This window comes from Miscanthus floridulus, chromosome 12 (assembly GCF_019320115.1).
Source record: "Miscanthus floridulus cultivar M001 chromosome 12, ASM1932011v1, whole genome shotgun sequence".
Taxonomy (NCBI): domain Eukaryota; kingdom Viridiplantae; phylum Streptophyta; class Magnoliopsida; order Poales; family Poaceae; genus Miscanthus; species Miscanthus floridulus.
The window spans coordinates 63,822,456-63,849,866 of NC_089591.1; the positions used below are offsets into that span (position 1 = coordinate 63,822,456).

At 45.5% G+C, this 27,411-nt stretch overlaps 5 protein-coding genes and 3 pseudogenes across 5 annotated transcripts; 6 read left to right on the forward strand and 2 right to left on the reverse strand.

Annotated features, from left to right (window-relative positions):
• Nucleotides 1-660: 660 nt before the first annotated feature.
• On the reverse strand, nucleotides 661-1,426 carry LOC136495999 (uncharacterized; annotated as a pseudogene).
• A 1,926-nt stretch (nucleotides 1,427-3,352) lies between these two features.
• LOC136496792 (14 kDa proline-rich protein DC2.15-like) lies at nucleotides 3,353-4,090 on the forward strand. Its single transcript, XM_066492551.1, has one exon. It carries the CDS (start codon nucleotides 3,437-3,439, stop codon nucleotides 3,824-3,826), a length of 390 nt encoding a protein of 129 aa, XP_066348648.1. The 5' UTR covers nucleotides 3,353-3,436; the 3' UTR covers nucleotides 3,827-4,090.
• A 3,748-nt stretch (nucleotides 4,091-7,838) lies between these two features.
• LOC136497556 (14 kDa proline-rich protein DC2.15-like) lies at nucleotides 7,839-8,592 on the forward strand. Its single transcript, XM_066493395.1, has one exon. It carries the CDS (start codon nucleotides 7,906-7,908, stop codon nucleotides 8,290-8,292), a length of 387 nt encoding a protein of 128 aa, XP_066349492.1. The 5' UTR covers nucleotides 7,839-7,905; the 3' UTR covers nucleotides 8,293-8,592.
• Nucleotides 8,593-11,376: 2,784 nt separating this feature from the next.
• LOC136498383 (14 kDa proline-rich protein DC2.15-like) lies at nucleotides 11,377-11,848 on the forward strand (annotated as a pseudogene).
• A 4,713-nt stretch (nucleotides 11,849-16,561) lies between these two features.
• Nucleotides 16,562-17,550, reverse strand: LOC136497197 (uncharacterized). Its single transcript, XM_066492979.1, has one exon. It carries the CDS (start codon nucleotides 17,493-17,495, stop codon nucleotides 16,692-16,694), a length of 804 nt encoding a protein of 267 aa, XP_066349076.1. The 5' UTR covers nucleotides 17,496-17,550; the 3' UTR covers nucleotides 16,562-16,691.
• A 1,827-nt stretch (nucleotides 17,551-19,377) lies between these two features.
• On the forward strand, nucleotides 19,378-20,108 carry LOC136497198 (14 kDa proline-rich protein DC2.15-like). Its single transcript, XM_066492980.1, has one exon. The coding sequence runs from the start codon at nucleotides 19,454-19,456 to the stop codon at nucleotides 19,841-19,843; it is 390 nt and encodes a 129-aa protein (XP_066349077.1). The 5' UTR covers nucleotides 19,378-19,453; the 3' UTR covers nucleotides 19,844-20,108.
• A 3,808-nt stretch (nucleotides 20,109-23,916) lies between these two features.
• LOC136497694 (14 kDa proline-rich protein DC2.15-like) lies at nucleotides 23,917-24,664 on the forward strand. Its single transcript, XM_066493543.1, has one exon. It carries the CDS (start codon nucleotides 23,978-23,980, stop codon nucleotides 24,362-24,364), a length of 387 nt encoding a protein of 128 aa, XP_066349640.1. The 5' UTR covers nucleotides 23,917-23,977; the 3' UTR covers nucleotides 24,365-24,664.
• Nucleotides 24,665-26,455: 1,791 nt separating this feature from the next.
• Nucleotides 26,456-27,139, forward strand: LOC136496000 (uncharacterized; annotated as a pseudogene).
• The last annotated feature ends 272 nt before the right edge of the window (nucleotides 27,140-27,411 follow it).

Here is a 27,411-nt window from a genome sequence, read left to right on the forward strand (position 1 = left end):
GGCCTGTCAGTTTAACAGATATTTCCTCTATCTTGGACTTGGAATGACAATCACATTTCAAACAGAAAGTCGACTTATACAAACTTTGACGAACAATTATTCAAAAAATATGCAAGTTTAGAACATTGAACTTGTATCAAGGGATTTGTGTTCAAAGTGTCTCTGAATTATGTTTGATGATTGTAAAAGATATTAACGGGTCAAAATAATCCGAAATGGAGTGTACAGAGCATCATACATCACCGATAAGCCATAGAACAGGATTCCCAAGTACTCCTATGTTCTTCAGGCAAGCATAGACAGCCTGTGAGTGAGGTAAACATTCCATACATGGAGTGGAATCAACACTACAAGATGACGTTGCATGTCTGTGCATATTGATATGTTTGATATAGAACTACTACCTATCATTTCGTCACGTCAAAGCCAAATAAAAATGGGACACAGTAAATCTGTAATCCTTATCGTCATGTCAACAGAACTGGATTACTGAAAGTACCCCACAGAACCGAGAACGTGGTGCTCAATAGCGACACGAATCACACAGAAATGTAAGTAGCCATCGGCTGGCCGTCGAAGCAAGTTTGCAGCAAAACAAGAGTACAAGAGCACCTCGGCACGAACAGCGAAGAGTTAAAGAACTAAGATAAACTTGCCTGATCTAGTTTTCTTTGTCTTCTTTACGTCGGAACAACGTAAACATTGACATTACGGTGAGCCACCGCGGCCAACTCCACCGCCAACCCGACGGCGACCACCGCGAGCACGCAGGCTGCACCGCACCAGGCAGCAGCACTCTGCCTCCACCATCGCCGCTGGACGGCCCTCTTCCCCGTCTCCGCCGCGGCCTCGCGATCGGTGTCGGCTTCTTGGCAATGACGTCTAGCGTCCCTCTCCTCTCGAGTTCCATGGCCTCCCGCTTCTTGGCAACACTATCCGTGGCCAGCTCCCTGCGTGTTTCCGCGGTCTCGTCCTCGGCGTCGTTGCCTCGGCGATGACATCCGACCGCCGCTCCTCCTTGTTGCGTGCTTCCACGACGTCATCGCGCTTGGCGTCCCCTCCGTCGCCTCCTGGCACGAGTCGGTGCAGGAGCACGTGGACCGCGAGGACCCGAGCAGTCGGCCTCCTCCTCCTCAGGCTCTCCCACCACCACCTCCTCCTCCTCTCCTACTCGACTGGTTCAGGTGCAGCGACGACTGCGCTGCGCCCACTGATCGAACGTGGCCTTGAGGACGGCGAAGCGCGCCTCGGCCTCGGCCAGGCGCACCGGGCAGGCCCGCCGTGGCACTCCGCCTCGGCGGCCAGGAGCGGCCGAAGGAAGTCGGTCTTCGCTTGATCTTGTCGTGGAGCTGCTTCTCGCGTAGGGGCTCCGCTGCCTGGACGACAGCGCGTCGTCGAGGGAGGCGCAGAGCTCGTCGAGGATTCCGGTCCAACACGGCGCTCACCAGCCGTCCTGCGTCGCCGGCGGCATGTCCATGGGCGCGGGCAGGTTTGTGGGCGCGTTGTCGCTGTTGCGGTTTTCGCGCAAGTGCCACGAGCGGAAGCGTTGTCGCAACGACAGGGTCGAGTGCACCGGCCCGTGCAGTATAGTAGCGCGGCGGTTTCCTTGTGGGGCCTTTTTTTAGGCACGGGCACCCGCGGGGGTGAGGTTTCGAGGAGTTGCGAGTTGCGACGCGACGTTCGCTGAAGTTTGATATCTTCATCTCATTTGATCGCTTCGTGCCATGTGAAGGTGGTGTGAGGGCACGGTTGCAGATGCCAAGTAACTGCAACTCTAGCGCAGGATCCAGTGCGAATGTTTCCTGGAACGATGCATCATTTTTTTTGTCTTTTCTCTTTGTTGAGGCCACCCTTGTTTTGTTATTTACCGGAATCTAAAATGCAAGGAAACGTAAACGAAACAATCACTTTTCAATACAATGCGTAATTCTATTCTTTTATTTTATAGGCATTTAATAATTACTCACTATGTCCCAAAGTAAATGCACATCTCATTTCTCGAGGAGACAAACTTTTTTAAGTTTGACTAAATATATACAAAACTATACTAACTTTTATAATTAATGTATAATAAATATCATTAGATTGAGCATGGAATATATACTGTATAATAATTGTTTGGAGATACAAATATTAATACTACTTTCTATATTTTAGTCAAATTTTTTAAAAAAGTTTGACTTCTCAAGAAACGATATGTCCATTATTTTAGGATATAGAGAGAGTACATGAATCATCTAGAGTAAATCGAGCCTAGAACTCCTTTCAATTTCTACAGTTTTCTACCTTTAACCTTCACTCAGGTGAACCAGTAAGGCTTTGGGAGGATAAATGGTTTGGAAATGCCACACTTAAAGATTAGTATCCATCTCTATATAATATTAGAAGAAAGAAATATATCACACTTGCATATGTAATCAGCACTACAGCGCTTAATATTACTTTTTGCAGAGCGTTAGTGGGGATAAACTACTTAAATTGGTCTTTAGAAGGAGGCCGATCAATCCCAATTTAAAGTTGATACGTCGACTATGGGAGACTACGGTTGCTTTTTGAGAGCTTCTTTTTCGCTAGAGTTTCGAACTTTGTAATAATAAATGGTTGTGTACAAAACTCTTGCAGAGCCCGGAATAAGAATTCCTTTTTCTAACAAAGAACTCCTTTCTTCTTAAAAACATTTCCACCTCATAAAAAATGATTACTCAGACTTGCCTGAATTTTTTTTTTTTGAGTGGATCTCAGACTTGCCTGATGAACGATGAGGGAGAATGAACGATGCATCAAATAGTAGTCCAGATTTCACGGGCCGCCGTCCACGCCAGCGGTGTGGTTTTAGCCCATCAAGGATTTTCCAATGAGATCAGAGAAGTGGGCCTTTATATGGGCTTAAGTTGTAATAACGGTCCCGCACAACCCCTGCGGCCCTGCCCATCGCATCGAGCTTTTCTTTTCTCACCTCTCTCTTCTTCACAGTCACAGATAAGCTGGTCTTGCGTAGTAGCGTCATATGATTCCGCTGGTTTTTATTCCTCTCAATGCTGTACTCCGCTCCCCGATCATCAACGACATTATCGATCGGCACCACGACCTTCTTATGGACCGAGATTATTTTGGCTTATGGCATGTTACAAAAAGACATCGAGTCCGCAAACTGGAACATGCGTCCGCCACTACAGCAATCTTGTTCGCTAGTTTGAACCCATCAGATCGGCATCCCGCACCATCATCTCAACCTCACATGCATATGCTAACTAGCTAGTTGATCATCGCATCATTGTCGCGCTTCGTTCCGGCGGCCACCTATAAATACCACACCCGAACACCGTCTCCAACCATCACAAGCACTTAGCAATCGAGCCATCAAGAGCTAGCTCCTCTCGAAGCTCACTCTGCTCTGTGCCTGTGGTCAAGAGGACACACACTGCTGTGTGCAGCAATGGCAGGCAAGGCGTCGGTCGCGCTGTTCCTGGCCGTGAACCTGGTGGTGTTCGCCATGGCCAGCGCCTGCGGTGGCGACTGCCCCACGCCGCCGACCCCTTCGACGCCGACCCCGACGCCGGCCTCGTCCGGCAAGTGCCCCCGCGACGCGCTCAAGCTGGGCGTGTGCGCCAATGTTCTGGGCCTGATCAAGGCCAAGGTGGGCGTGCCGCCCACGGAGCCATGCTGCCCGCTGCTGGAGGGGCTCGTCGACCTCGAGGCCGCACTCTGCCTCTGCACCGCCATCAAGGGCAAAATCCTCGGCATCAACCTCAACCTGCCCGTCGACCTCAGCCTCATCCTCAACCACTGCGGCAAGACCGTGCCCACCGGATTCAAGTGCCTCTAGGCTAGCCAAGAGCATCATGCCGGCGTGTTCTTTTGCTTGTCATTCGTCTCTTACTGTCTTTGCTTGCTAAGCTAGCTCTGCATGAGTACGTGTCGGCGCGAACACGCCAAGTACGTACGTATGTAGCCGGTTTGATGAGCAGCTTTCGCTTTTGGGGTGTTTCTTTTTATGTAAGTGCCTCGTCCTTTGTATGGACAGTGTCACTGAACTATTTTGATTGTTATTCTTTTATTTGTAATATCTAGCAATATATATGCCTGACGAATAAAGCTCATATTGTTCGAAATATGTGCATATTGTTCTAATATCAGATTTTATTATGAGTCGTATTTCATTTTCATACACGTTTAGTTTGCAAATACACTACATAAAACATAATTAACTGAGGTAATAATCCATAACCATTTGTACGTTGAGACGTAGAATTACTAGCATTCATGATACTATTCATCCATGTGCAATCTCCAACCGACCAAAAACACTCTCAAAATCTCGAAATAAGCAGTAGCAACATCTCAGCCATCCAAGGGACAAGCAATGGCTTGATGAGAGCCCCTTTTCTCTTCCATTTTTCTCCCGCATGTGCTATCGGTCTCCCTTTCTGGAGAGAAAGAGCAGTGCTGCTCCAACGTCTAAGAGACATGCTGATACACTTTTTTTTTTTAAGATTACAAAATAATACATGGAACCCAGCCACAAAATGTTTTACAAAAATAATACTATATATGAGTTTTTAGTTAAATTGTTTGGCCAAAAAATGTTTTTCAAACATACAAAAAAAATCTAAATTAATGCCGGTGATTATAAATATGTGATTTTACCTAGGGTCATTTTTTGTGGAACGATTTTTGAAAATTGTTCTATCAGACTTTATATTGCTAGCAAACATGTCAGTGCATCGGAAGAGTGCGGCGGTGCCAACTTCTCGGAAGAACGCGACAGTAGGACCCTAGGAGGCGGCAGCGTAGAACGTCGGCGTTGCACGCTGGACTGAAGCAGGGACGGCGCTGCACGTGAGATGGAAAAAAGCGGCGACACTGCACACAGGACACGAGCAGCTCCGGCGCGAGACAGGAGCAGCGGCGGTGTAGCGTGCGGGACGGCGGCGTAGGACGGAAGCAATGGCAGTGGCCCCGTTCGTTTCGCTAAAAAAACAAGCCGAAACACTGTTCCGACCGATTTGTTGTGAGAGAAAAAGACTATTCTGACTAAAAAAAATAAGCTGAAAAAAACGGATTATAAGATAAGCGAACATGGCCGGTATGGATGATTGCTCATCATGTGTAGCGTCCAGGGGGGGCTGAGTTTCAATAATCGTTTGTCTATAGAACGATTTTTTATAAGAAATCATTTTTTCTTTTATAAAAAATTTAATCACTTTCCCACATACAATTTTATTTTATCTAAAATTATTTTCCTGGTGGAATGAAATTTAAAAGTTAATCTACCATTAGACAACTTTGTATTATTTTTGTAATCTTCACAAAAAAAAGTGTAGAGAACTTCATCCACATGTCTCTTGGAGCGGCACCGCTCTTTCTCTCCAAAAAGGGATACCGAGCACATGGGGGAGAAAAAAAGTGGAAGAGAAAAGAGGCTCTGATCCTCACCATTGCTGGCCCCTTGCATGGTTGAGATGCTGCTAATGCTTATGTTGCGGTAGTAGTTATAGAGCACCACATCAACTCATGGGCCGTGGCATAGTTATTTTGGACTAGGATGTTAGTACTTACATAGTTGATGGACCTAGATGAAAATGATGTAATAATTTAGTGACCTACGGTGTAATTACTAAAGATAATATGTATAGTAGCCCAAGAAATCTTCATCTAAACTATCCACCTATGACATTATTATGAAAGAAAAACTTAAGTATAATAATGAACATGTAAATATTGTAACACTCTAGAGTCCAAAAAGACTTAGATTCACTTTACACGCTGCGTGAACCACATACTTCCACCAACCCACTTACACTTTTGTGCTCGTTTCTTGTAGAAGCATTAATCCGGAGTCAGTGGTATGAACTCTAAAGCTTTATATGTTTATGTAACCGACCATCAATAACTAAGGTGGGACTACCCACCCTCAATGTCACATTAACAAGCATTTGGATAGGCAAATCGAAACTACTCCAGATGTCCTCAATATGAACTAAATTACTCTATGTTCCATTATGAATATATCTAAAGTAAACCTCTAAATTTGAATATAAATTATCTAGTTCTATCTTATGGAAGATAATCTAAAACAAACCCTACATTTGCATCTAAGTAATCCGTTAAATTGGCTTATAAGTTACCTACCTCTAACATTAGAAAATAAATAAAATAAAATTATCAATATCTACTATTATGAAAAGGGAATAAGTAAACATATATATGTTTCTCAGTTCTCACTTCTACTACTAGAAATATACAAAAAAACAACTATCTCAAAGAAATGAACACAACATGTAGACAAAGTATATATGCATCTATGAGCGATAACTATATATTTCTATGGTTTAGTAGTCATGAAAAATGTTGCCTAATAAATGAATCACATAACATGACCCTAACAATTAATTTTAAATTATATTAATAAATTATGACAAATGATTATGTAATTAAGTTGTTGCTTTAGATAAATTTATACATTAATAAATTGTGTAATTATGAGAATAAACATATCTACTAATTCATTTAATTATAAGCGCTCTATTGTTGCAAAAATACTAACACACATGATTATTTGAAAGGTAATTAAACACCTAGAGCACTAATATGACTTTTTATGTCAATATAGTAATTAAAAGTGCAGTCTATGACTTTGAACTTATATTTTCAATAAAATACAAAAGGAAAATTTAAATAAAATGTACATTAAACACTAAAGTTTTAACTCAAAATCTAAAAACAAAACAATAGCAACCAATAAGATTCATATATGAAATCCAATATTTAGATTCATTATATCTTGAAGACAAATGAGCCACAATTAAACATGTATTGAAGACTCATAGATGTGCGATTCAAACGGAGGGAACTATGAATTTGGATGGAAACTATATAGAGTAAAATTGGTAAATCCATCACTACCGGATGAGTTTGTATATGAGCGTTGTGTTAATACATAAAGAACTCAAACATAAGTAATTTTATTTAGTTGTATGTACTAAATTATCTATGAACTTCCACGCATCACTTATGTCTCTTAAGCTTCTAGCCTATGCAAAAGCACGGGTGGATGTATTAGTATTTTTTTTATATAAATATGAGGAATCACCAAGCCAACATTTAAACAAAAAGAGCAAATTTTATAGGAGTAGAAGAAGGACAACACCCACTGTTGTTTGTTGGCACACTTCTCAAGCAAATTCAAGCCTCTAACTTGAATGCTCGTACTGAGCATAATAGATGTTGATCCCAATCAGTGGCGGAGCTAAAACAAATTTGAGGGGGATGCAATTGCCTTTTGGGTGCATTCAGTTTTACTGTGGGGATACATATGTAGTAAAAATATTTGATCATAATCATTGTTTTTTTTGTTAATTTTACTATGGTGCACCGGTACCCACGGCTGTATACATAGCTCTGTGCCTGGATCCCATCAAGTACCACAAAAAACTACTTCAACTCTTCAGCAACTTGGGCGTCCATCACCGTGGTACCTCTCTGCTGATCTTTAGCACTTGAGCATGTTACTAGATACAAGCAGGCAACCCATATGACACTGAATAAATGATCAACCATCAAGCGAGAACAAATATCAACTTGCATCGACCAATGCAGCAATCCTGGCCACTACCGCTGTTCTACATTGAAACTTATTTCTGGAGTATCACCAAAATATTCGTGGAACAAGTACAGATCACCCACCTAATAATCGCCCTCACATGCATTCATGCTCACGGGAATGTAAACTCACTAAATAACTAAACCGGTCCTGTGCACCGATATTTCTCCTATAAATGCAACGCTCAAGCGCCACCACGAACCATCACAAGCGCTTAGCGATCAGTTGTTATTAAGGCACATCTTAATCACTCTGCTTCGCGCTAGTGATCAAGCAAGTTCTTCTTTCTGTACTCTGTAGCAATGGCAGGCAAGGCCTCGATCGCGTTGTTCCTAACCGTGAACCTGGTGGTGTTCGCCATGGCCAGCGCCTGCGGTGGAGACTGCCCCACGCCGACCCCTTCGACGCCGACCCCGACGCCGGCCTCGTCCGGCAAGTGCCCCCGCGACGCGCTCAAGCTGGGCGTGTGCGCCAATGTTCTGGGCCTGATCAAGGCCAAGGTGGGCGTGCCGCCCACGGAGCCATGCTGCCCGCTGCTGGAGGGGCTCGTCGACCTCGAGGCCGCACTGTGCCTCTGCACCGCCATCAAGGGCAGGATCCTCGGCATCAACCTCAACCTGCCCGTCGACCTCAGCCTCATCCTCAACCACTGCGGCAAGACCGTGCCCACCGGATTCAAGTGCCTCTAAGCTAGCCAAGAGCATGCCGGCGTCTTCTTTTGCTTGTCATTCGTCTCTTACTGTCTTAGTGCAGGCTTCTTATCGGTTGCTACGTACGTACGTGCTTGCTAGCTAGCTCCGCGCCTACGTGCATCCGCGCGAACACGCGAAGTACGTTGTAGCCGGTTTGATGACCAGCTTTCGCTTTTGGGTGTTTCTTTTTATGTAAGTGCCTCGATCGTCCTTTGCATGGACAGTGTCACTGAACTATTTGGATTGTTATATTCTTTTATTTGAATACAGCAATATGCTTGATGAATAAAGCTTATATTGTTCGAAATATTTGCATATTACTCTAATATCATATTTTATTATGAGGCATATATCATTTTCATACACATTTGCAAATGCTACATAAAACATAAGTAATTGAGGCAATAATCCATAACCATTTGAGACGTAGAATTACTAGTATTCATGACACTATATTCATATCCGTGTGCAATTTCCAACCGACCAAAAACACTCTCAAAATCTCTAGTAGCTAGATAGAAGGTGATCCTTTTATTTAGCCTAGCTTCTCCTTTGTTCCCTATGATATAAATATCGGAATACTCCAAAGAAAAAAAATGCTAAAACATCACAGTGCGCTTACATTATAAGTAGGTTCATATAAATGATGTCAACATTCTGCGGCTCATAGTTGCACGTGTAGTCCCTAAACTGTCGTGTGATTCTCGTCTAGGTACGCAAACTATGAAATTGCAAATCTATGTTCTTAATCTACTGAAGTTCTTCAATCCTGCTAGTCCAGAGCATATCCATCTACCTCAGCTGCTGGAAGGGCTCGATCCCTCACTATGCTTCGTTCCACACATCGCCATGTCGCCTACATGGAGCTCCCCATCATGACTTAGTGCATCGAAGATGTTGCGATCCTCATCATAGATCCTGCAGCAACGCGCTTCCATGGGCATGCTGGCTAGCTGCTCCTTATGATCGTGGTGGGCGTACGATGTCTTTGAGCTTGGTGTCAACCTCTCGAGGCTCTCGTCATGGAGGCTTCGTGACATTTTAGAGTATAATAAGAAACATGATAATATTGTAACACTTTAGAGTTCAAAAGGCTTAAACCTACTCTAAACGCTGAGTGAATCATACACTTCCACCAGCCCACTTACTACACTTGTGTATTCGCTTCATGTAAAAGCGTTAATCTAGAGTTTGTGGTTTGAACTATAGAAGCTTTATATGTTTATCGACCATCAATAACTAAGGTAGAACTACACACCCACAATCTCACATTAAGAAGCATTTGAACCACTATAGGCCAAATCCAAACTAGTCCAAATGTCATAAATATGCAACTAATTACCACATGTTCTGTTATGAACCGATCTAATGTAAACCTCTAAATTTGAATAAAAATTGTGCAGTTCTATCTTATGGAAGATAATATAAAATAACCACTACGTTTGTATCTAAACATGTAAGTTACTCACCTCGGACATTAGAAAATAAATAAACTGAAATCACCAACATCTATTATTATGAAAAGGCAATAAGTAAACATATATACGTTTCTCAATACTCACTTCTACTACTATAAACATATAAAAAAAACTATCTCAAAGAAAGGCAAACAACATGTAGACAAAGTATATATATGCATGTATGAGCGATAACTATATATTTCTATGGTTTAGCAATCATGAAAAATGTTGCTAAATGAATCACATAACATGTCACTAACAATTAATTTTAATTTACATTAGTACTTTAATTTAGGACAAACAATTATGTAATTAAGTTGTTGATTAGATAAATTTATACATTGACAAATTATGTAATTATGAGAATACACATATCTATCAATTCATTTAATTGTGGGGACTCTGTTGTTACAAAAATACTAACACACATAATTATCGTAAAGGTAATTCATCACCTAGAGCACTAAAATTTCTGTGTATGTTAATATAGTAACTAAAAATGTAGTCTATGACTTTGAACTTATGAATAAAATAGAAAAGAAAAGTTTAAATAAAAGGTACATTAAATACTAAAGTTTTAACTTAAAATGTCCAAAAAAAACTATACCAATCAATAAGATTTAAATATTAAATCCAAAATTCAGAATATTAATGACATTTTGAAGACACATGTGCCACAATTAAACACATATTAGTATCTCGTAGATGTGCAATGCAGGGAGGGCTATGAATATGCATGGAAAGTGTATTGAGTAATTGGTAAATCCATCACAACCGGATACAAACCATAGAGTATCTATATGAGCATTGTGTTAGAAAATGAATACAGAAAGAACACAAACATAAGCAGTTTTGTTTAGTTGTATCTACTAAATTATCTATGAGCTTCTACGCGTCACTTATGTCTCTTAAGCTTCTAGCCTATACAAAAGTACGGGTGGATGTATTAGTACTTTTTTTTATAAACAAGAGGAGAATCACCTAGCCAACATTCAAACAAAAAGAACAAAATTTTATAGGAGCAACACCCGTCGTTGTTTGCTGGAACACTTCTCAAGCAAATTCAAGCTTCTGAATCTGAACTTGAATGTTCGAACTGAACAGAATAGATGTTGATCCCGACATCCCGTCAAGTACCACAAAAAACTACTTCAACTCTTCAAGCAACTTGGGCGTCAATCATCATGGCACCTCTGCTGATCTTTAGCACTAAAGCATGGCACTAGATACAAGCAGCCAACCCATATGACAAGTTACTAAACTGAATAAATGATCAACCATCAAGCTAGAACAAACATCAACATGCATCCACCAATGCAGCAATCTTGGCCACTAGCGCTGTTCTAGAATGAAACTTTATTTCTGGAGTACCACCCAAATATTCATGGAATAAATCCAGATCACCCATTTAATAATCGCCCTCACATGCACATGCTCACGGGAATGTGAACTCACTAACAACTAATTGGCACTGCACTGATGGTTGTCCTATAAATGCAACAGCCAAGCGCCACTACGAACCATCACAAGCGCTTAGCGATCAGTTATTATTAAGGCACACCTTAATCACGCTCTGCTTCGTGCTGCTAGTGATCAAGCAAGTGCTTTAGTACTCGTAGCAATGGCAGGCAAGGCCTCGATCGCGCTGTTCCTGGCCGTGAACCTAGTCGTGTTCGCCATTGTCAGCGCCAGCAGTGGCGACTGCCCCACGCCGACCCCGTGCACCCCGTCGACGCCGACCCCGACGCCGGCCACGTCCGGCAAGTGCCCCCGCGACGCGCTCAAGCTGGGCGTGTAAGCCAATGTTCTGGGCCTGATCAAGGCCAAGGTGGGCGTGCCGCCCACGGCCCACGGAGCCATGCTGCCCGCTGCTAGAGGGGCTCGTCGACCTCGAGGCCGCACTGTGCCTCTGCACCGCCATCAAGGGCAGCATCCTCGGCATCAACCTCAACCTGCCTGTCGACCTCAGCCTCGTCCTGAACCACTACGGCAAGACCGTGCCCACCGGATTCAAATGCCTCTAAGCTAGCCGCGAGTATGCCGGCCGTCCGCCGGCGTGTTCTTTGGCTTGCCATTCGTCTTACTGTCTTAGTGCAGGCAGCTGGTGCCTTATCGTCTGCTACGTAAGCGCGTGCTAGCTAGCTCTGCGTGAGTACGTGCATCGGCGAACACGCGAAGTACGTACGTATGTAGCCGGTTTGATGAACAGCTTCCGCTTTTGGGTGTTTCTTTTGTGCAAGTGCTTCGTCCTTTGCTTGGACAGTGTTCCAGAACTATTTGGATTGTTATACTTTTATTTGTATCCAGCAGTCTGCTTGATGAATAAAGCTTATATTTGTTGGAAATATGCATATATATATATATTACTATATATAATAGCAGATTTTATTGTGATGCATATTTCATACACATTTGCAAATACTACATAAATTAAAACACGACTAATTGAGGCAATAATCCATAACCATATTTGAGGCGTAGAATCACTAGCATTCATGGTAATATTCATCCGTGTGCAATCTCCAACCGACCAAAAACAGTATCAAGAGCTCTAGTAGGCAAAGGGTATTGTTTTTGTTTAGCTTAAGCTCAGTCTTCTCCTTTCTTCGTCATCCATATAAATCTCAGAATACTCCTATGAAAAAATGCTAATATCACTATGCGTAGTACGTTCATATACAAAAGGCCAACAATCTATGGCTCACAGTTACTCATGCAATCCCAACGAGTAAGTACAATAAAACCACGTCACTGGCTTATAATCGCGCTCATTGGGGATGTGGCCTGCTAAAGCGCCTTGCACAGTACTATTATGGCCATCTTTAGCTTTCTCTTTTTTAATATAACAGTTAGCTCTCCTATCAGTTCGTTTAAAAAAAAGACATGAGCCTGTTTGGTTGGCTTTAAAGCTAGCCACTTCGGTTGCTGCCATTGTCATATGAAGGCACAACAAAGCACTGCCAAGAAGCCAACTGAACAGGCCCATGTCAGCAATCCTAGTTGGAAGAGAGAGAAATAAGGAGAACAACTCAGCTTGGTTTGCATTATTGCTCGAGTCATGGGTCGTCCCATCACTAGCACGTGCTCATGAAGGGAATGGAAGAGTTGGTGGCCTCACAAATTAAAAAAAATCATATTTAGAATAGGAGAAGAGACAACGTTGTTGTATGACTTGTCTATTATATATATTACGGAGTAATAGTTTATTGCTGATTTAGTTTAGTGTCGGTGTTTCGAATAAACACCAACTAGTAAATTTATATTGTTGCGCGTTAGGTTCGGATGGTGTACTAAATGACACAAGGTTTATACTGGTTCGGGCAGAATGTCCCTACGTCCAGTTTGCTGCTGCTCGTGTTATTAGTACCGAAAAAGGTTCGTAGTAGGCGGTACAAACGGTCGTGAGAAGGACAGGTCCCAAGTGTCTGATGGAAAGGTCGAAAGAATGCCAAGAGCTCAGTTGCTGCTTGGGTGTGTGTTGTGTGGAATTGATCCGTCTAATGAATCTACCTGTTTGAAGAGAGCGCATCCCCTTTTATAGATAAAGGGGATGGCCCTTACAAGTGAGAGGGAGAAAATACATATGCTTCTAAGCCTTATCACCTACGCCGACGGGTACAGGTCGATGGTAGGCGCCCACAACACTGTTGGATGTCAGATCCACGTGAGAGGTTGTGTTGTCTTCTTCGGGTATGGCAGACGTCGACGCCCGCCACACTGTTGATACCTGGAGGCATGCAAGGGTTTCACCATGTTCGCCTGGTACTGTAAATACCGGAGCTCACAACACTGTCGATGCCTAGAGGCATGTGGGGGGAGTCTTATCATATGGGAGTTAATGGCGCCTACAACACTGTAGGGGAAAAAGGCGATGCCTACAACACTATTCAGGCTCTGCCATGCCTAGGAGGGCTTAAAGCGCCCATCCCGTCGTATCCTGATGGTACCTTCTCGCAGGTGCGCAGGATATGGTCCTCGGTACTGCGGTTGACCAGAGTGTCCCATCTTACCCTGTGCTCATCATCATGAAGCGGCAGGGTGCAGACGTCGGACGAGGCGGAGCCAGCCCCGGAATGTCGATCGAGGCGGAGCTATCCCTCAGCCGTCGGACGAGGCGGAGCCTGTCCTCAGCCGTCGGGTGAGGCGGAGCCTGCCCTTAGCCATCAGGCGAGGCAGAGCCAGCCCTTAGGGGCCGGGCGAGGCGCAGCCTGCCCTTAGCCGTCGAGTAAGGCAGAGCCAGTCGACCCTCAGCCGTTTGTTGGGCGAGGTGGAGCCAGCCCTTAGGGGTTGAGCGAGGCGTAGCCAGCCCTTAGGGGCTGGGCGAGGCATAGGGCAAGAAGTGTAGTTGTGTTCTTGCCTATTTGGGAGCATCAGCGCTTGATAGTTATTAGCTCCATCTCATTGGGTACCTCAGTATTAGGTCCCCGACAGTAGCCCCCCTCCGAGTGATTCGAATAGAATCGCCCGGGGGTGATTTGACTTACCCGAGGGTGCGCGTGAGCGCACCCGACGTGTGTAGCCCCCGAGCCCCTGGGTGATTCGGGTAGAATTGCCCGGGGGGTATTTCGATTTGCCAGAGGGTGCGCGTGAGCGCACCCGTCGGGTATAGCCCTCGAGCCCCCGGGTGATTCAGGTAGAATCGCTAGGGAGGTAATTTCGGACCCTTGGCGGGTATGGCTGTGAGATTTGGTTTTTGTCCACTGGACAGTTTAAAGGGAACCCTGGTGGTCCGTGGGGATTCATCTAGGGTCAGCCCGGTTGAGACTTGATTGTGGATCGAGACTCCGTTGAGGCTCGTGTACCTGGGTTTTGGCCGTTCGCGGGCCCATCCCTTGTTGGGACGACCATCGAAACTATTGGGCCAGCCCTCAAACTCCCAGACCCAGGCGGGCTGAAGAAATGTTTTTTGACCCATACATATCCCCTCTGTGGGAAAAGTGTCCTGGTCTGCTTGGGAAGGCGAAATGTCCAGCGTGACTTTGGTGGGAAAGGATAGGGATCGCGGGTGCATATCCCGCGACGTGACGTAGTGGTGTATCGTGGCAGGCTCGGAGACCTAGGTGGGCGGTTGCTCTTCTCGCATCTGTCGCCCCTATAAAACTAAGGGGTTCGCCCCTAGGGTTCCATACTTTGCCTCCTCGCCTTTGCATCTTCAACCTCCGCCGCCAATCGCCTAAGCCTCCCGTACCTGCATCGCAGCCGCTGCCGAGCTCACATCCGCATCGCAACCGTCAAGCTCGCATCCACCCCCCTCCCAATCGTTCAATGGAGCCATGGTGTAGATCTGACATCACCCCTCAGCGCCAAGAGGGCCTCATTCGCCGTGGCCTCCTTTGTTCGCTGACCGCCGCCGAGGAGTGGTGGCTGCACGGTAATGAGGACGAGCCATCGCCGCCCGAAGGGTATGTCGTGTCCTTCGCTCACTTTCGTGAGCGGGGATTCACCATCCCCACCCACAAGTTCCTCCGAGGGCTGCTGGACTACTACAAGGTGGAGTTACAACACCTTACTCCCAATGGGGTTCAACTTCCCCTGTTCGACGGGGATACAGAGCTGCAGGATCTCGATGTGGCTTCGTTTGTAGAGTTCGCCCTCTACAAGAACGAAGGACTTGGCGCGGCTGCGAGCCGTCGAGCTTCCGTCTTGTCCGTGGCACTGTGTCACGGAGGAGGTAGTCGAGGTAGAGCGTTCTCCAATTGATCAGAGGGTCGGGCTCTGTCGTTGGATCCTCTTCAAGCTCCGTGACCTCGGGGCAAAACAGAGCCGTCGGTTGGTCAGCCCCCGAGGCTGGATCAGGCGGGCAATCGTTGGCTTGTTCTGACCCTTCATAGCGCACTGAGGGTTTGTGTTGGTCGCTGGCAAAGACACCCGTCGGCACTGGCTCTCGACCGGACGCCGCTTTTGCAAGCGCATCGGCCGCCTCGTTGAGGCGCCTTGGGATGTGATTGAGTTCAAGGCCGTCGAATTTGTCCTCCAGCCGTCGGACTTCTTGGCAGTACGCAGCCATCTTGGCGTCGTGATGAATGACATCATGGTTTAGGCAGATGTATGTTTCTACAACCACTATCACCATTGCACTCTCCACCGAAATTGTTTCTTCATTCAATTCGCATTTGGGTATAGCTTCACTCTCAATAGCACACAGTATCGTATCTATCTAGAAATAGAAAGGTTTCATCAGGAACTTGCAGTTCAGACTTCAGAGTTGTATAAACCCACAGGATTTCCTAACAGTACTACTTTCCAATGGCCTGTCAGTTTAACAGATATTTCCTCTATCTTGGACTTGGAATGACAATCACATTTCAAACAGGGAAAAGTCGACTTATACAAACTTTGACGAACAATTATTCAAAAAATATGCAAGTTTAGAACATTGAACTTGTATCAAGGGATTTGTGTTCAAAGTGTCTCTGAATTATGTTGATGATATTGTAAAAGATATTAACGGGTCAAAATAATCCGAAATGGAGTGTACAGAGCATCATACATCACCGATAAGCCATAGAACAGGATTCCCAAGTACTCCTATGTTCTTCAGGCAAGCATAGACAGCCTGTGAGTGAGGTAAACATTCCATACATGGAGTGGAATCAACACTACAAGATGACGTTGCATGTCTGTGGCATATTGATATGTTTGATATAGAACTACTACCTATCATTTCGTCACGTCAAAGCCAAATAAAAATGGGACACAGTAAATCTGTAATCCTTATCGTCATGTCAACAGAACTGGATTACTGAAAGTACCCCACAGAACCGAGAACGTGGTGCTCAATAGCGACACGAATCACACAGAAATGTAAGTAGCCATCGGCTGGGCCGTCGAAGCAAGTTTTGCAGCAAAACAAGAGTACAAGAGCACCTCGGCACGAACAGCGAAGAGTTAAAGAACTAAGATAAAACTTGCCTGATCTAGTTTTCTTTGTCTTCTTTACGTCGGAACAACGTAAACATTGACATTACGGTGAGCCACCGCGGCCAACTCCACCGCCAACCCGACGGCGACCACCGCGAGCACGCAGGCTGCACCGCACCAGGCAGCAGCACTCTGCCTCCACCATCGCCGCTGGACGGCCCTCTTCCCCGTCTCCGCCGCGGCCTCGCGATCGGTGTCGCGCTTCTTGGCAATGACGTCTAGCGTCCTCTCCTCTCGAGTTCCCATGGCCTCCCGCTTCTTGGCAACACTATCCGTGGCCAGCTCCCTGCGTGTTTCCGCGGTCTCGTCCTCGGCGTCGTTGTCCTCGGCGATGACATCCGACGCCTCCTCCTTGTTGCGTGCTTCCACGACGTCATCGCGCTTGGCGTCCCCCTCCGTCGCCTCCTGGCACGAGTCGGTGCAGGAGCACGTGGACCGCGAGGACCCCGAGCAGTCGGCCTCCTCCTCCTCAGGCTCTCCCACCACCTCCTCCTCCTCCTCCTCCTCCTCGACTGGTTCAGGTGCAGCGACGACTGCGCGCTGCGCCCACTGATCGAACGTGGCCTTGAGGACGGCGAAGCGCGCCTCGGCCTCGGCCAGGCGCACCGGGCAGGCCCCGCCGTGGCACTCCGCCTCGGCGGCCAGGAGCGGCCGAAGGAAGTCGGTCTTCGCCTTGATCTTGTCGTGGAGCTGCTTCTCCGCGTAGGGGCTCCGCTGCCTGGACGACAGCGCGTCGTCGAGGGAGGCGCAGAGCTCGTCGAGATTCCGGTCCACCACGGCGCTCACCAGCCGTCCCTGCGTCGCCGGCGGCATGTCCATGGGCGCGGGCCGCCGGTTTGTGGGCGCGTTGTCGCTGTTGCGGTTTCGCGCAAGTGCCACGAGCGGAGCGGTGTCGCAACGCCAGGGTCGAGTGCCGGCCCGTGCAGTATAGTAGCGCGGCGGTTTCCTTGTGGGGCTTTTTTTGAGCACGGGCACCCCGCGGCGGGTGAGGTTTCGAGGAGTTGCGAGTTGCGACGCGACGCTTCGCTGAACGTCCGAGTGCGCGCGCGCGCCTGGGGGTAACCGCTGGGTTTGATATCTTCATCTCATTTGATCGCTTCGCGCCATGTGAAGGTGGTGTGAGGGCACGGTTGCAGATGCCAAGTAACGATGCATCATTTTTTGTCTTTTCTCTTTGTTGAGGCCATCCTTGTTTTGTTATTTACGGGAATCTAAAATGCAAGGAAACGTAAACGAAACAATCACTTTTCAATACAATGCACAATTCTATTCTTTTATTTTATAGGCATTTAATAATTACTCACTATGTCCCAAAGCAAATGCACATCTCATTTCTCGAGGAGACAAACTTTTTTAAGTTTGACTAAATATATACAAAATTATACTAACTTTCATAATTAATGTATAATAAGTATTATTAGATTGAGCATGAAATTATATATTTTTATAATAAATTTGTTTGGAGATACAAATATTAATACTACTTTCTATATTTTTAGTTAATTTTTTTAAAAAAGTTGACTTCTCGAGAAATGAGATGTCCATTTATTTTAGGACAAAGAGAGTATATGAATCACCTAGAGTAAATCTGAGCCTAGAACTCCTTTCAATTTCTACAGTTTTCTACCTTTAACCTTCACTCAGGTGAACCAGTAAGGCTTTGGGAGGATAAATGGTTTGGAAATGCCACACTTAAAGATTAGTATCCATCTCTATATAATATTAGAAGAAAGAAATATATCACAGTTGCATATGTAATCAGCACTACAACGCTTAATATTACTTTTTGTAGAGCGTTAGTGGGGATAAACTACTTAAATTGGTCTTTAGAAGGAGGCCGATAAATCCCAATTTAAAGTTGGTACGTTGACTATGGGAGACTACGATTGCTTTTCTGAGAGCTTCTTTTTCGCTAGAGTTTCGAACTTTGTAATAATAAATGGTTGTGTATAAAACTCTTGTAGAGCCCGGAATAAGAATTCCTTTTTCTAACAAAGAACTCCTTTCTTCTTAAAAACATTTCCACCTCATAAAAAATGATTACTCAGACTTGCCTGAATTTTTTTTTGAGTGGATCTCAGACTTGCCTGATGAACGATGAGGGAGGATGAACGATGCATCAAATAGTAGTCCAGATTTCACGGGCCGCCGTCCATGCCAGCGGTGTGGTTTTAGCCCATCAAGGATTTTCCAATGAGATCAGAGAAGTGGGCCTTTATATGGGCTTAAGTTGTAATAACGGTCCCGCACAACCCCTGCGGCCCTGCCCATCGCATCGAGCTTTTCTTTTTCTCACCTCTCTCTTCTTCACAGTCACAGATAAGCTGGTCTTGCGTAGTAGCGTCATATGATTCCGCTGGTTTTTATTCCTCTCAATGCTGTACTCCGCTCCCCGATCATCAACGACATTATCGATCGGCACCACGACCTTCTTATGGACCGAGATTATTTTGGCTTATGGCATGTTACAAAAAGACATCGAGTCCGCAAACTGGAACATGCGTCCGCCACTACAGCAATCTTGTTCGCTAGTTTGAACCCATCCAGATCGGCATCCCGCACCATCATCTCAACCTCACATGCATATGCTAACTAGCTAGTTGATCATCGCATCATTGTCGCGCTTCGTTCCGGCGGCCACCTATAAATACCACACCCGAACACCGTCTCCAACCATCACAAGCACTTAGCAATCGAGCCATCAAGAGCTAGCTCCTCTCGAAGCTCACTCTGCTCTGTGCCTGTGGTCAAGAGGACACACACTGCTGTGTGCAGCAATGGCAGGCAAGGCGTCGGTCGCGCTGTTCCTGGCCGTGAACCTGGTGGTGTTCGCCATGGCCAGCGCCTGCGGTGGCGACTGCCCCACGCCGCCAACCCCTTCGACGCCGACCCCGACGCCGGCCTCGTCCGGCAAGTGCCCCCGCGACGCGCTCAAGCTGGGCGTGTGCGCCAATGTTCTGGGCCTGATCAAGGCCAAGGTGGGCGTGCCGCCCACGGAGCCATGCTGCCCGCTGCTGGAGGGGCTCGTCGACCTCGAGGCCGCACTCTGCCTCTGCACCGCCATCAAGGGCAAAATCCTCGGCATCAACCTCAACCTGCCCGTCGACCTCAGCCTCATCCTCAACCACTGCGGCAAGACCGTGCCCACCGGATTCAAGTGCCTCTAGGCTAGCCAAGAGCATCATGCCGGCGTGTTCTTTTGCTTGTCATTCGTCTCTTACTGTCTTTGCTTGCTAAGCTAGCTCTGCATGAGTACGTGTCGGCGCGAACACGCCAAGTACGTACGTATGTAGCCGGTTTGATGAGCAGCTTTCGCTTTTGGGGTGTTTCTTTTTATGTAAGTGCCTCGTCCTTTGTATGGACAGTGTCACTGAACTATTTTGATTGTTATTCTTTTATTTGTAATATCTAGCAATATATATGCCTGATGAATAAAGCTCATATTGTTCGAAATATGTGCATATTGTTCTAATATCAGATTTTATTATGAGTCGTATTTCATTTTCATACACGTTTGCAAATACACTACATAAAACATAATTAACTGAGGCAATAATCCATAACCATTTGTACGTTGAGATGTAGAATTACTAGCATTCATGATACTATTCATCCATGTGCAATCTCCAACCGACCAAAAACACTCTCAAAATCTCTGAAATAGTTATTTTGGACTAGGATGTTAGTACTTACATAGTTGATGGACCTAATGAAAATGATGTAATAATTTAGTGACCTAAGGTGTAATTACTAAAGACAATATATATAGTAGCCCAAGAAATCTTCATCTAAACTATCCACCTATGACATTATTATGAAAGAAAAAACTTAAGTATAATAATGAACATGTAAATATTGTAACACTCTAGAGTCCAAAAAGACTTAGATTCACTTTACACGCTGCGTGAACCACATACTTCCACCAACCCACTTACACTTTTGTGCTCGCTTCATGTAAAAGCATTAATCCGGAGTAAGTGGTATGAATTCTAAAGCTTTATATGTTTATGTAACCGACCATCAATAACTAAGGTGGGACTACCCACCCTCAATGTCACATTAACAAGCATTTGGATAGGCAAATCGAAACTTGTCCAGATGTCCTCAATATGAACTAAATTACTCTATGTTCCATTATGAATATATCTAAAGTAAACCCCTAAATCTGAATATAAATTATCTAGTTCTATCTTATGGAAGATAATCTAAAATAAAGCCTACATTTGCATCTAAGTAATCCGTTAAATTGGCTTATAAGTTACCTACCTCTAACATTAGAAAACAAATAAATAAAATTATCAATATCTACTATTATGAAAAGGGAATAAGTAAACATATATATGTTTCTAAGTTCTCACTTCTACTACTAGAAATATACAAAAAAACAACTATCTCAAAGAAATGAACACAACATGTAGACAAAGTATATATGCATCTATGAGCGATAACTATATATTTCTATGGTTTAGTAGTCATGAAAAATGTTGCCTAATAAATGAATCACATAACATGACCCTAACAATTAATTTTAAATTATATTAATAAATTATGACAAATGATTATGTAATTAAGTTGTTGCTTTAGATAAATTTATACATTAATAAATTGTGTAATTATGAGAATAAACATATCTACTAATTCATTTAATTATAAGCGCTCTAATGTTGCAAAAATACTAACACACATGATTATTTGAAAGGTAATTCAACACCTAGAGCACTAATATGACTTTTTATGTCAATATAGTAATTAAAAGTGCAGTCTATAACTTTGAAATTATATTTTCAATAAAATACAAAAGGAAAATTTAAATAAAATGTACATTAAACACTAAAGTTTTAACTCAAAATCTAAAAACAAAACAATAGCAACCAATAAGATTCATATATGAAATCCGATATTTAGATTAATTATATCTTGAAGACAAATGAGACACAATTAAACATGTATTGAAGACTCATAGATGTGCGATTCAAACGGAGGGAACTATGAATATGGATGGAAACTATATAGAGTAAAATGGGTAAATCCATCACTACCGGATATGGACCATGGAGTTTGTATATGAGCGTTGTGTTAATACATAAAGAACTCAAACATAAGTAATTTTATTTAGTTGTATGTACTAAATTATCTATGAACTTCCACGCATCACTTATGTCTCTTAAGCTTCTAGCCTATGCAAAAGCACGGGTGGATGTATTAGTACTTTTTTTAATAAATATGAGGGCCAATTTCAGCCAAGTTTTAGACCAGCGAACAGGGCCAATATGTGCATATTGTTCTAATATCAGATTTTATTATGAGTCGTATTTCATTTTCATACATGTTTGCAAATACACTATATAAAACATAATTAACTGAGGCAATAATCCATAACCATTTGTACGTTGAGACGTAGAATTACTAGCATTCATGATACTATTCATCCATGTGCAATCTCCAACCGACCAAAAACACTCTCAAAATCTCGAAATAACCATAAGAAATAATACTAAAACATCGCGGTGCGCTTATATTATAAGTAGGTTCGAATAAATGATGCCAACATTCCACAACTCATAGTTATTTGAGAGACTGAGATAAGAATCGCATAATAGTTTAAGAATTTTCCATGTAATTACTAGGTGCAGACTCGTAATATCATTGCCACGCTAGAGCGGACCAGGATCGGGTGCAGTAGTAGTTACTACTACAACTTAAGCAGTAGCAACATCTCAGCCATCCAAGGGACAAGCAATGGCTTGATGAGAGCCCCTTCCCGCATGTGCTATGGGTCTCCCTTTTTGGAGAGAAAGAGCAGTGCTGCTCCAACGTCTAAGAGACATGCTGATACACTTTTTTTAGGGCAAGTTCGGTTAAGTTGAAACCTGGTCAGAAATAATTTCAGTCGACGACGTCTATTCAAATTAGAATACGAATCCAGCCAGGAATATTTCCAGGGACCGTTCCCCTTCAACCGAACGGCCCCTTAAGATTACAAAAATAATACATGGAACCCAGCCACAAAATGTTTTACAAAAATAATACTATATATGAGTTTTCAATTAAATTGTTTGGCCAAAAATTGTTTTTAAAAAACACAAAAAATCTAAATTAATGCCGGTGATTATAAATATGTGATTTTACCTAGGGTCATTTTCTGTGGAACGATTTTTGAAAATTGTTCTATCAGTAGACGACTTTATATTGCTAGTAAACATGTCAGTGCATTGGAAGAATGCGACGGTGCCAACTTCTCGGAAGAACGCGACAGCAGGACCCTAGGAGGCGGCGGCGTAGGACTGCTCCATATGAACGTCGGCGTTGCACGCTGGACTGAAGCAGGGACGGCGCTGCACGTGAGATGGAAAAAGCGGCGACACTGCACACAGGACACGAGCACCTCCGGCGCGAGACAGGAGCAGCGGTGGTGTAGCGTGCGGGACGGCGGCATAGGACGGAAGCAACGGCAGTGGCTCCGTTCGCTTCGCTGAAAAAATAAACCGAAACACTGTTTAGACTGATTTGTTGTGAGAGAAAAATACTGTTCTGGTTAAAAAAATAAGTTGAAAAAGACGAATTATAAGATAAGCGAACAGAGCCAGTATGGATGATTGCTCGTCATGTGTAGCGTCCAGGGGGGCTGAGTTTCAATAATCGTTAGAACGATTTTTTATAAGAAATCATTTTTTCTTTTATAAAAAATTTAATCACTTTTCCCACATACAATTTTATTTTATCTAAAGTTATTTCCTGGTGGAATGAAATTTAAAAGTTACTATGGTGCACCGGTACCCACGGCTGTATACATAACTCTGTGCCTGGATCCCATCAAGTACCACAAAAAACTACTTCAACTCTTCAGCAACTTGGGCGTCCATCACCGTGGTACCTCTCTGCTGATCTTTAGCACTTGAGCATGTTACTAGATACAAGCAGGCAACCCATATGACACTGAATAAATGATCAACCATCAAGCGAGAACAAATATCAACTTGCATCGACCAATGCAGCAATCCTGGCCACTACCGCTGTTCTACATTGAAACTTATTTCTGGAGTATCACCAAAATATTCGTGGAACAAGTACAGATCACCCACCTAATAATCGCCCTCACATGCATTCATGCTCACGGGAATGTAAACTCACTAAATAACTAAACCGGTCCTGTGCACCGATATTTCTCCTATAAATGCAACGCTCAAGCGCCACCACGAACCATCACAAGCGCTTAGCGATCAGTTGTTATTAAGGCACATCTTAATCACTCTGCTTCGCGCTAGTGATCAAGCAAGTTCTTCTTTCTGTACTCTGTAGCAATGGCAGGCAAGGCCTCGATCGCGTTGTTCCTAACCGTGAACCTGGTGGTGTTCGCCATGGCCAGCGCCTGCGGTGGAGACTGCCCCACGCCGACCCCTTCGACGCCGACCCCGACGCCGGCCTCGTCCGGCAAGTGCCCCCGCGACGCGCTCAAGCTGGGCGTGTGCGCCAATATTCTGGGCCTGATCAAGGCCAAGGTGGGCGTGCCGCCCACGGAGCCATGCTGCCCGCTGCTGGAGGGGCTCGTCGACCTCGAGGCCGCACTGTGCCTCTGCACCGCCATCAAGGGCAGGATCCTCGGCATCAACCTCAACCTGCCCGTCGACCTCAGCCTCATCCTCAACCACTGCGGCAAGACCGTGCCCACCGGATTCAAGTGCCTCTAAGCTAGCCAAGAGCATGCCGGCGTCTTCTTTTGCTTGTCATTCGTCTCTTACTGTCTTAGTGCAGGCTTCTTATCGGTTGCTACGTACGTACGTGCTTGCTAGCTAGCTCCGCGCCTACGTGCATCCGCGCGAACACGCGAAGTACGTTGTAGCCGGTTTGATGACCAGCTTTCGCTTTTGGGTGTTTCTTTTTATGTAAGTGCCTCGATCGTCCTTTGCATGGACAGTGTCACTGAACTATTTGGATTGTTATATTCTTTTATTTGAATACAGCAATATGCTTGATGAATAAAGCTTATATTGTTCGAAATATTTGCATATTACTCTAATATCATATTTTATTATGAGGCATATATCATTTTCATACACATTTGCAAATGCTACATAAAACATAAGTAATTGAGGCAATAATCCATAACCATTTGAGACGTAGAATTACTAGTATTCATGACACTATATTCATATCCGTGTGCAATTTCCAACCGACCAAAAACACTCTCAAAATCTCTAGTAGCTAGATAGAAGGTGATCCTTTTATTTAGCCTAGCTTCTCCTTTGTTCCCTATGATATAAATATCGGAATACTCCAAAGAAAAAAAATGCTAAAACATCACAGTGCGCTTACATTATAGGGAAAACGGTGTTTTTGCCCCTGTCCAGAAGTTCAATTGTGATTTTACCCCTGTTTTTTCAACTTTGTGATTTTACCCCTGTTATTTTGAATCGAAGGAGCCGTTTGCCCCTGGTTTGGATGTCCGTTAATTAGATGCTGATTAAACGATTTTAAAAAAAATAAAACACATAAAATCAGATGCGAAATGACTAAAATGCCCCCTTCCTCTCCGTTCTTATTCGTTCTCTTCGTTGCTATCTGGTGCGGACAGAAGACCGGCGGCCGAGCACCGTCGCGGCCGCGCGCCCCTGCGCCCGCCGGCCATGGCGCTCCAGCAACCCCGCGCCCGCGCGACGGCGGCCCCCGGCGACCTCGCCCGCCGGTCATGGCGCTCCGGCAACCCCGCATCAGCACGACGGTGGCCCTTGCGACCTCGCCCGCCGGTCATGGCGCTCCGGCAACCCCGCATCGAGGCGACGTGGGCGCGGAGCGGCCCGGGACGCGGGGGCGGGCGTCGCGGCATCAGGGCGGGCGGCGGCGGTGCTTGGCCGCGGCTGCCGGGGCGCCTGGCGACATGGACGCGGAGCGGGCCGAGGCGCAGCCGTGAGGGCTCGCCCGCACCGTGCGCTCGCCGGAGGCCGCGAGGGCTCGCCCACGCCGTGCGCTCGCCGGCCACTGCCGCGCTCGACGGCTACCGCGAGGGCTCCGCCGCCCGAACAGCAACACGGGCAGAGCTGATCCCCATCGGCGCCGCGCCGCCGCCCGTCTCCGGTACTCCGGCGACGCACAGGTACGCTTCCCTTCAGAGAAGGGTCCCTCCCTCTTTCCGTTGCTATGCTCTTCCCTGCTTCTGTTAGACACTGGATCGCGCCGCATCTCTCTACATGCTAGTCTTAGTTCGCCTGAGGATGCGGATCCATGCGCTGCGCGGTGCGCCTCCGGCGGCCGGCCGCTGTCACCGGGGTTCTGACCCTCCAGTGCCCGGTAATGACCTCCCTAGCCGCCACCACGCCAGGCGGTCTCCCATCCTCAGTCGCCCTCCCACCTGCTACTGCTGGGTCACCATCGATTCAGCCAGCAGCGGTTCATTTCGTTCTAAATGAAAAATGCAGTTAGTTTGTCCATCTATGATGCCACATTTCTTTCCACTCGATATGCTGCGTCTGCATTGTTGATCGCACTGGATGTCCCAGACCAATTGCAATTTACCGGTGCACACGTCATGTTTAATTCCCTGCGAATTCCCTACTTTATATTTGGTTAATATATTTAGCACTATGAACACCTGAAACTGAAGCAGGGGTTCCTTTTCAATTCATGTTGCCTCTTCATTTCCTTTATCAGTAACTTAGCATACCTTGTTCGGTTTACGTTTACCAATCTCAGCTGTTGTATACATAGAATCTAATCTAACACTCTGCATTTCCTTTTCAGTGTCGTGCAGGGACCTTCCTTCCTGATACACGAAGGCAGGGCTCATGAGTGGCACGCCAGCAGCAAGCAGCAGCCTACAGGCAGCCCTCAATGTCGAGACGGCAAAGGCCATGGACGTCGTGTCTGACCCTCGGACTGGCCTCATGCGCCTCCTCTGGTGGAAGGACACCGTCGACAAGGTCTTTGCCAACAAGCTGGTAGAGCACCCCGTTGCCCAGGCGCCCTCTTCGGTCATTGCAGACCACAAGGTGAGCAAGCACTGGCTCAAGCGGTCTGTGGAGGCAAGGATAAACGATGCCAACCGTGACGAGGGCACCATTCCCGAGACGAGCGCTGAGTTGGAGAGGTACGCGGAAGACACCCAGTCCACCATCCTTTACATGACCCTGCAGGCTGGTGGGATACAGTCCACCGTCGCTGATCACGCCGCCTTATATCCCAGCTAGTGTGGCTGAGGAATGTGGCCTACTCACACGGGAGGGTGGCCGATCAGAGGTCAGGATGGACGAGAGACTGCCAGACGCAATTTTCAAGGTTGCATCTGTTGCCGAGGCTCACCTGCACAAGGCGTGGGAGCTTGCATCGTCGGTGCCTAAAGAGGCGATCCCCATGCTCCTCCCAGCCTTGCCGGCCCAGGTCCTCCTGGATCCCTGCGAAGATGTGAGTTCAATGTCTTTGATTCTCGGGTGTCGAGGGGAGTCCACGGGGTATCTCCTCTTTTGGATTAGGTTTGAAATTTAAAAAATCGCCAAAAATTACAAGCTGTGGAATCAACAGAAGTATGCCAACGCAGAAGGGATGGTGGTTTTTTGGTATCCTGAATAATTCTACAGTTAGAAGGCAGGAGATATCTTAGTCTCCTAGACGACATTGGAGCATAGGGATTTTCCTTTGCGTCGTTATTTTTGGTATGATTGCTCGGTAAGAAGTATCCTTCGTATTGTTGTCATGATGCTAGCAAAATATAGTAAAGGTGTTGCCAAAATTTTGAATATTTATC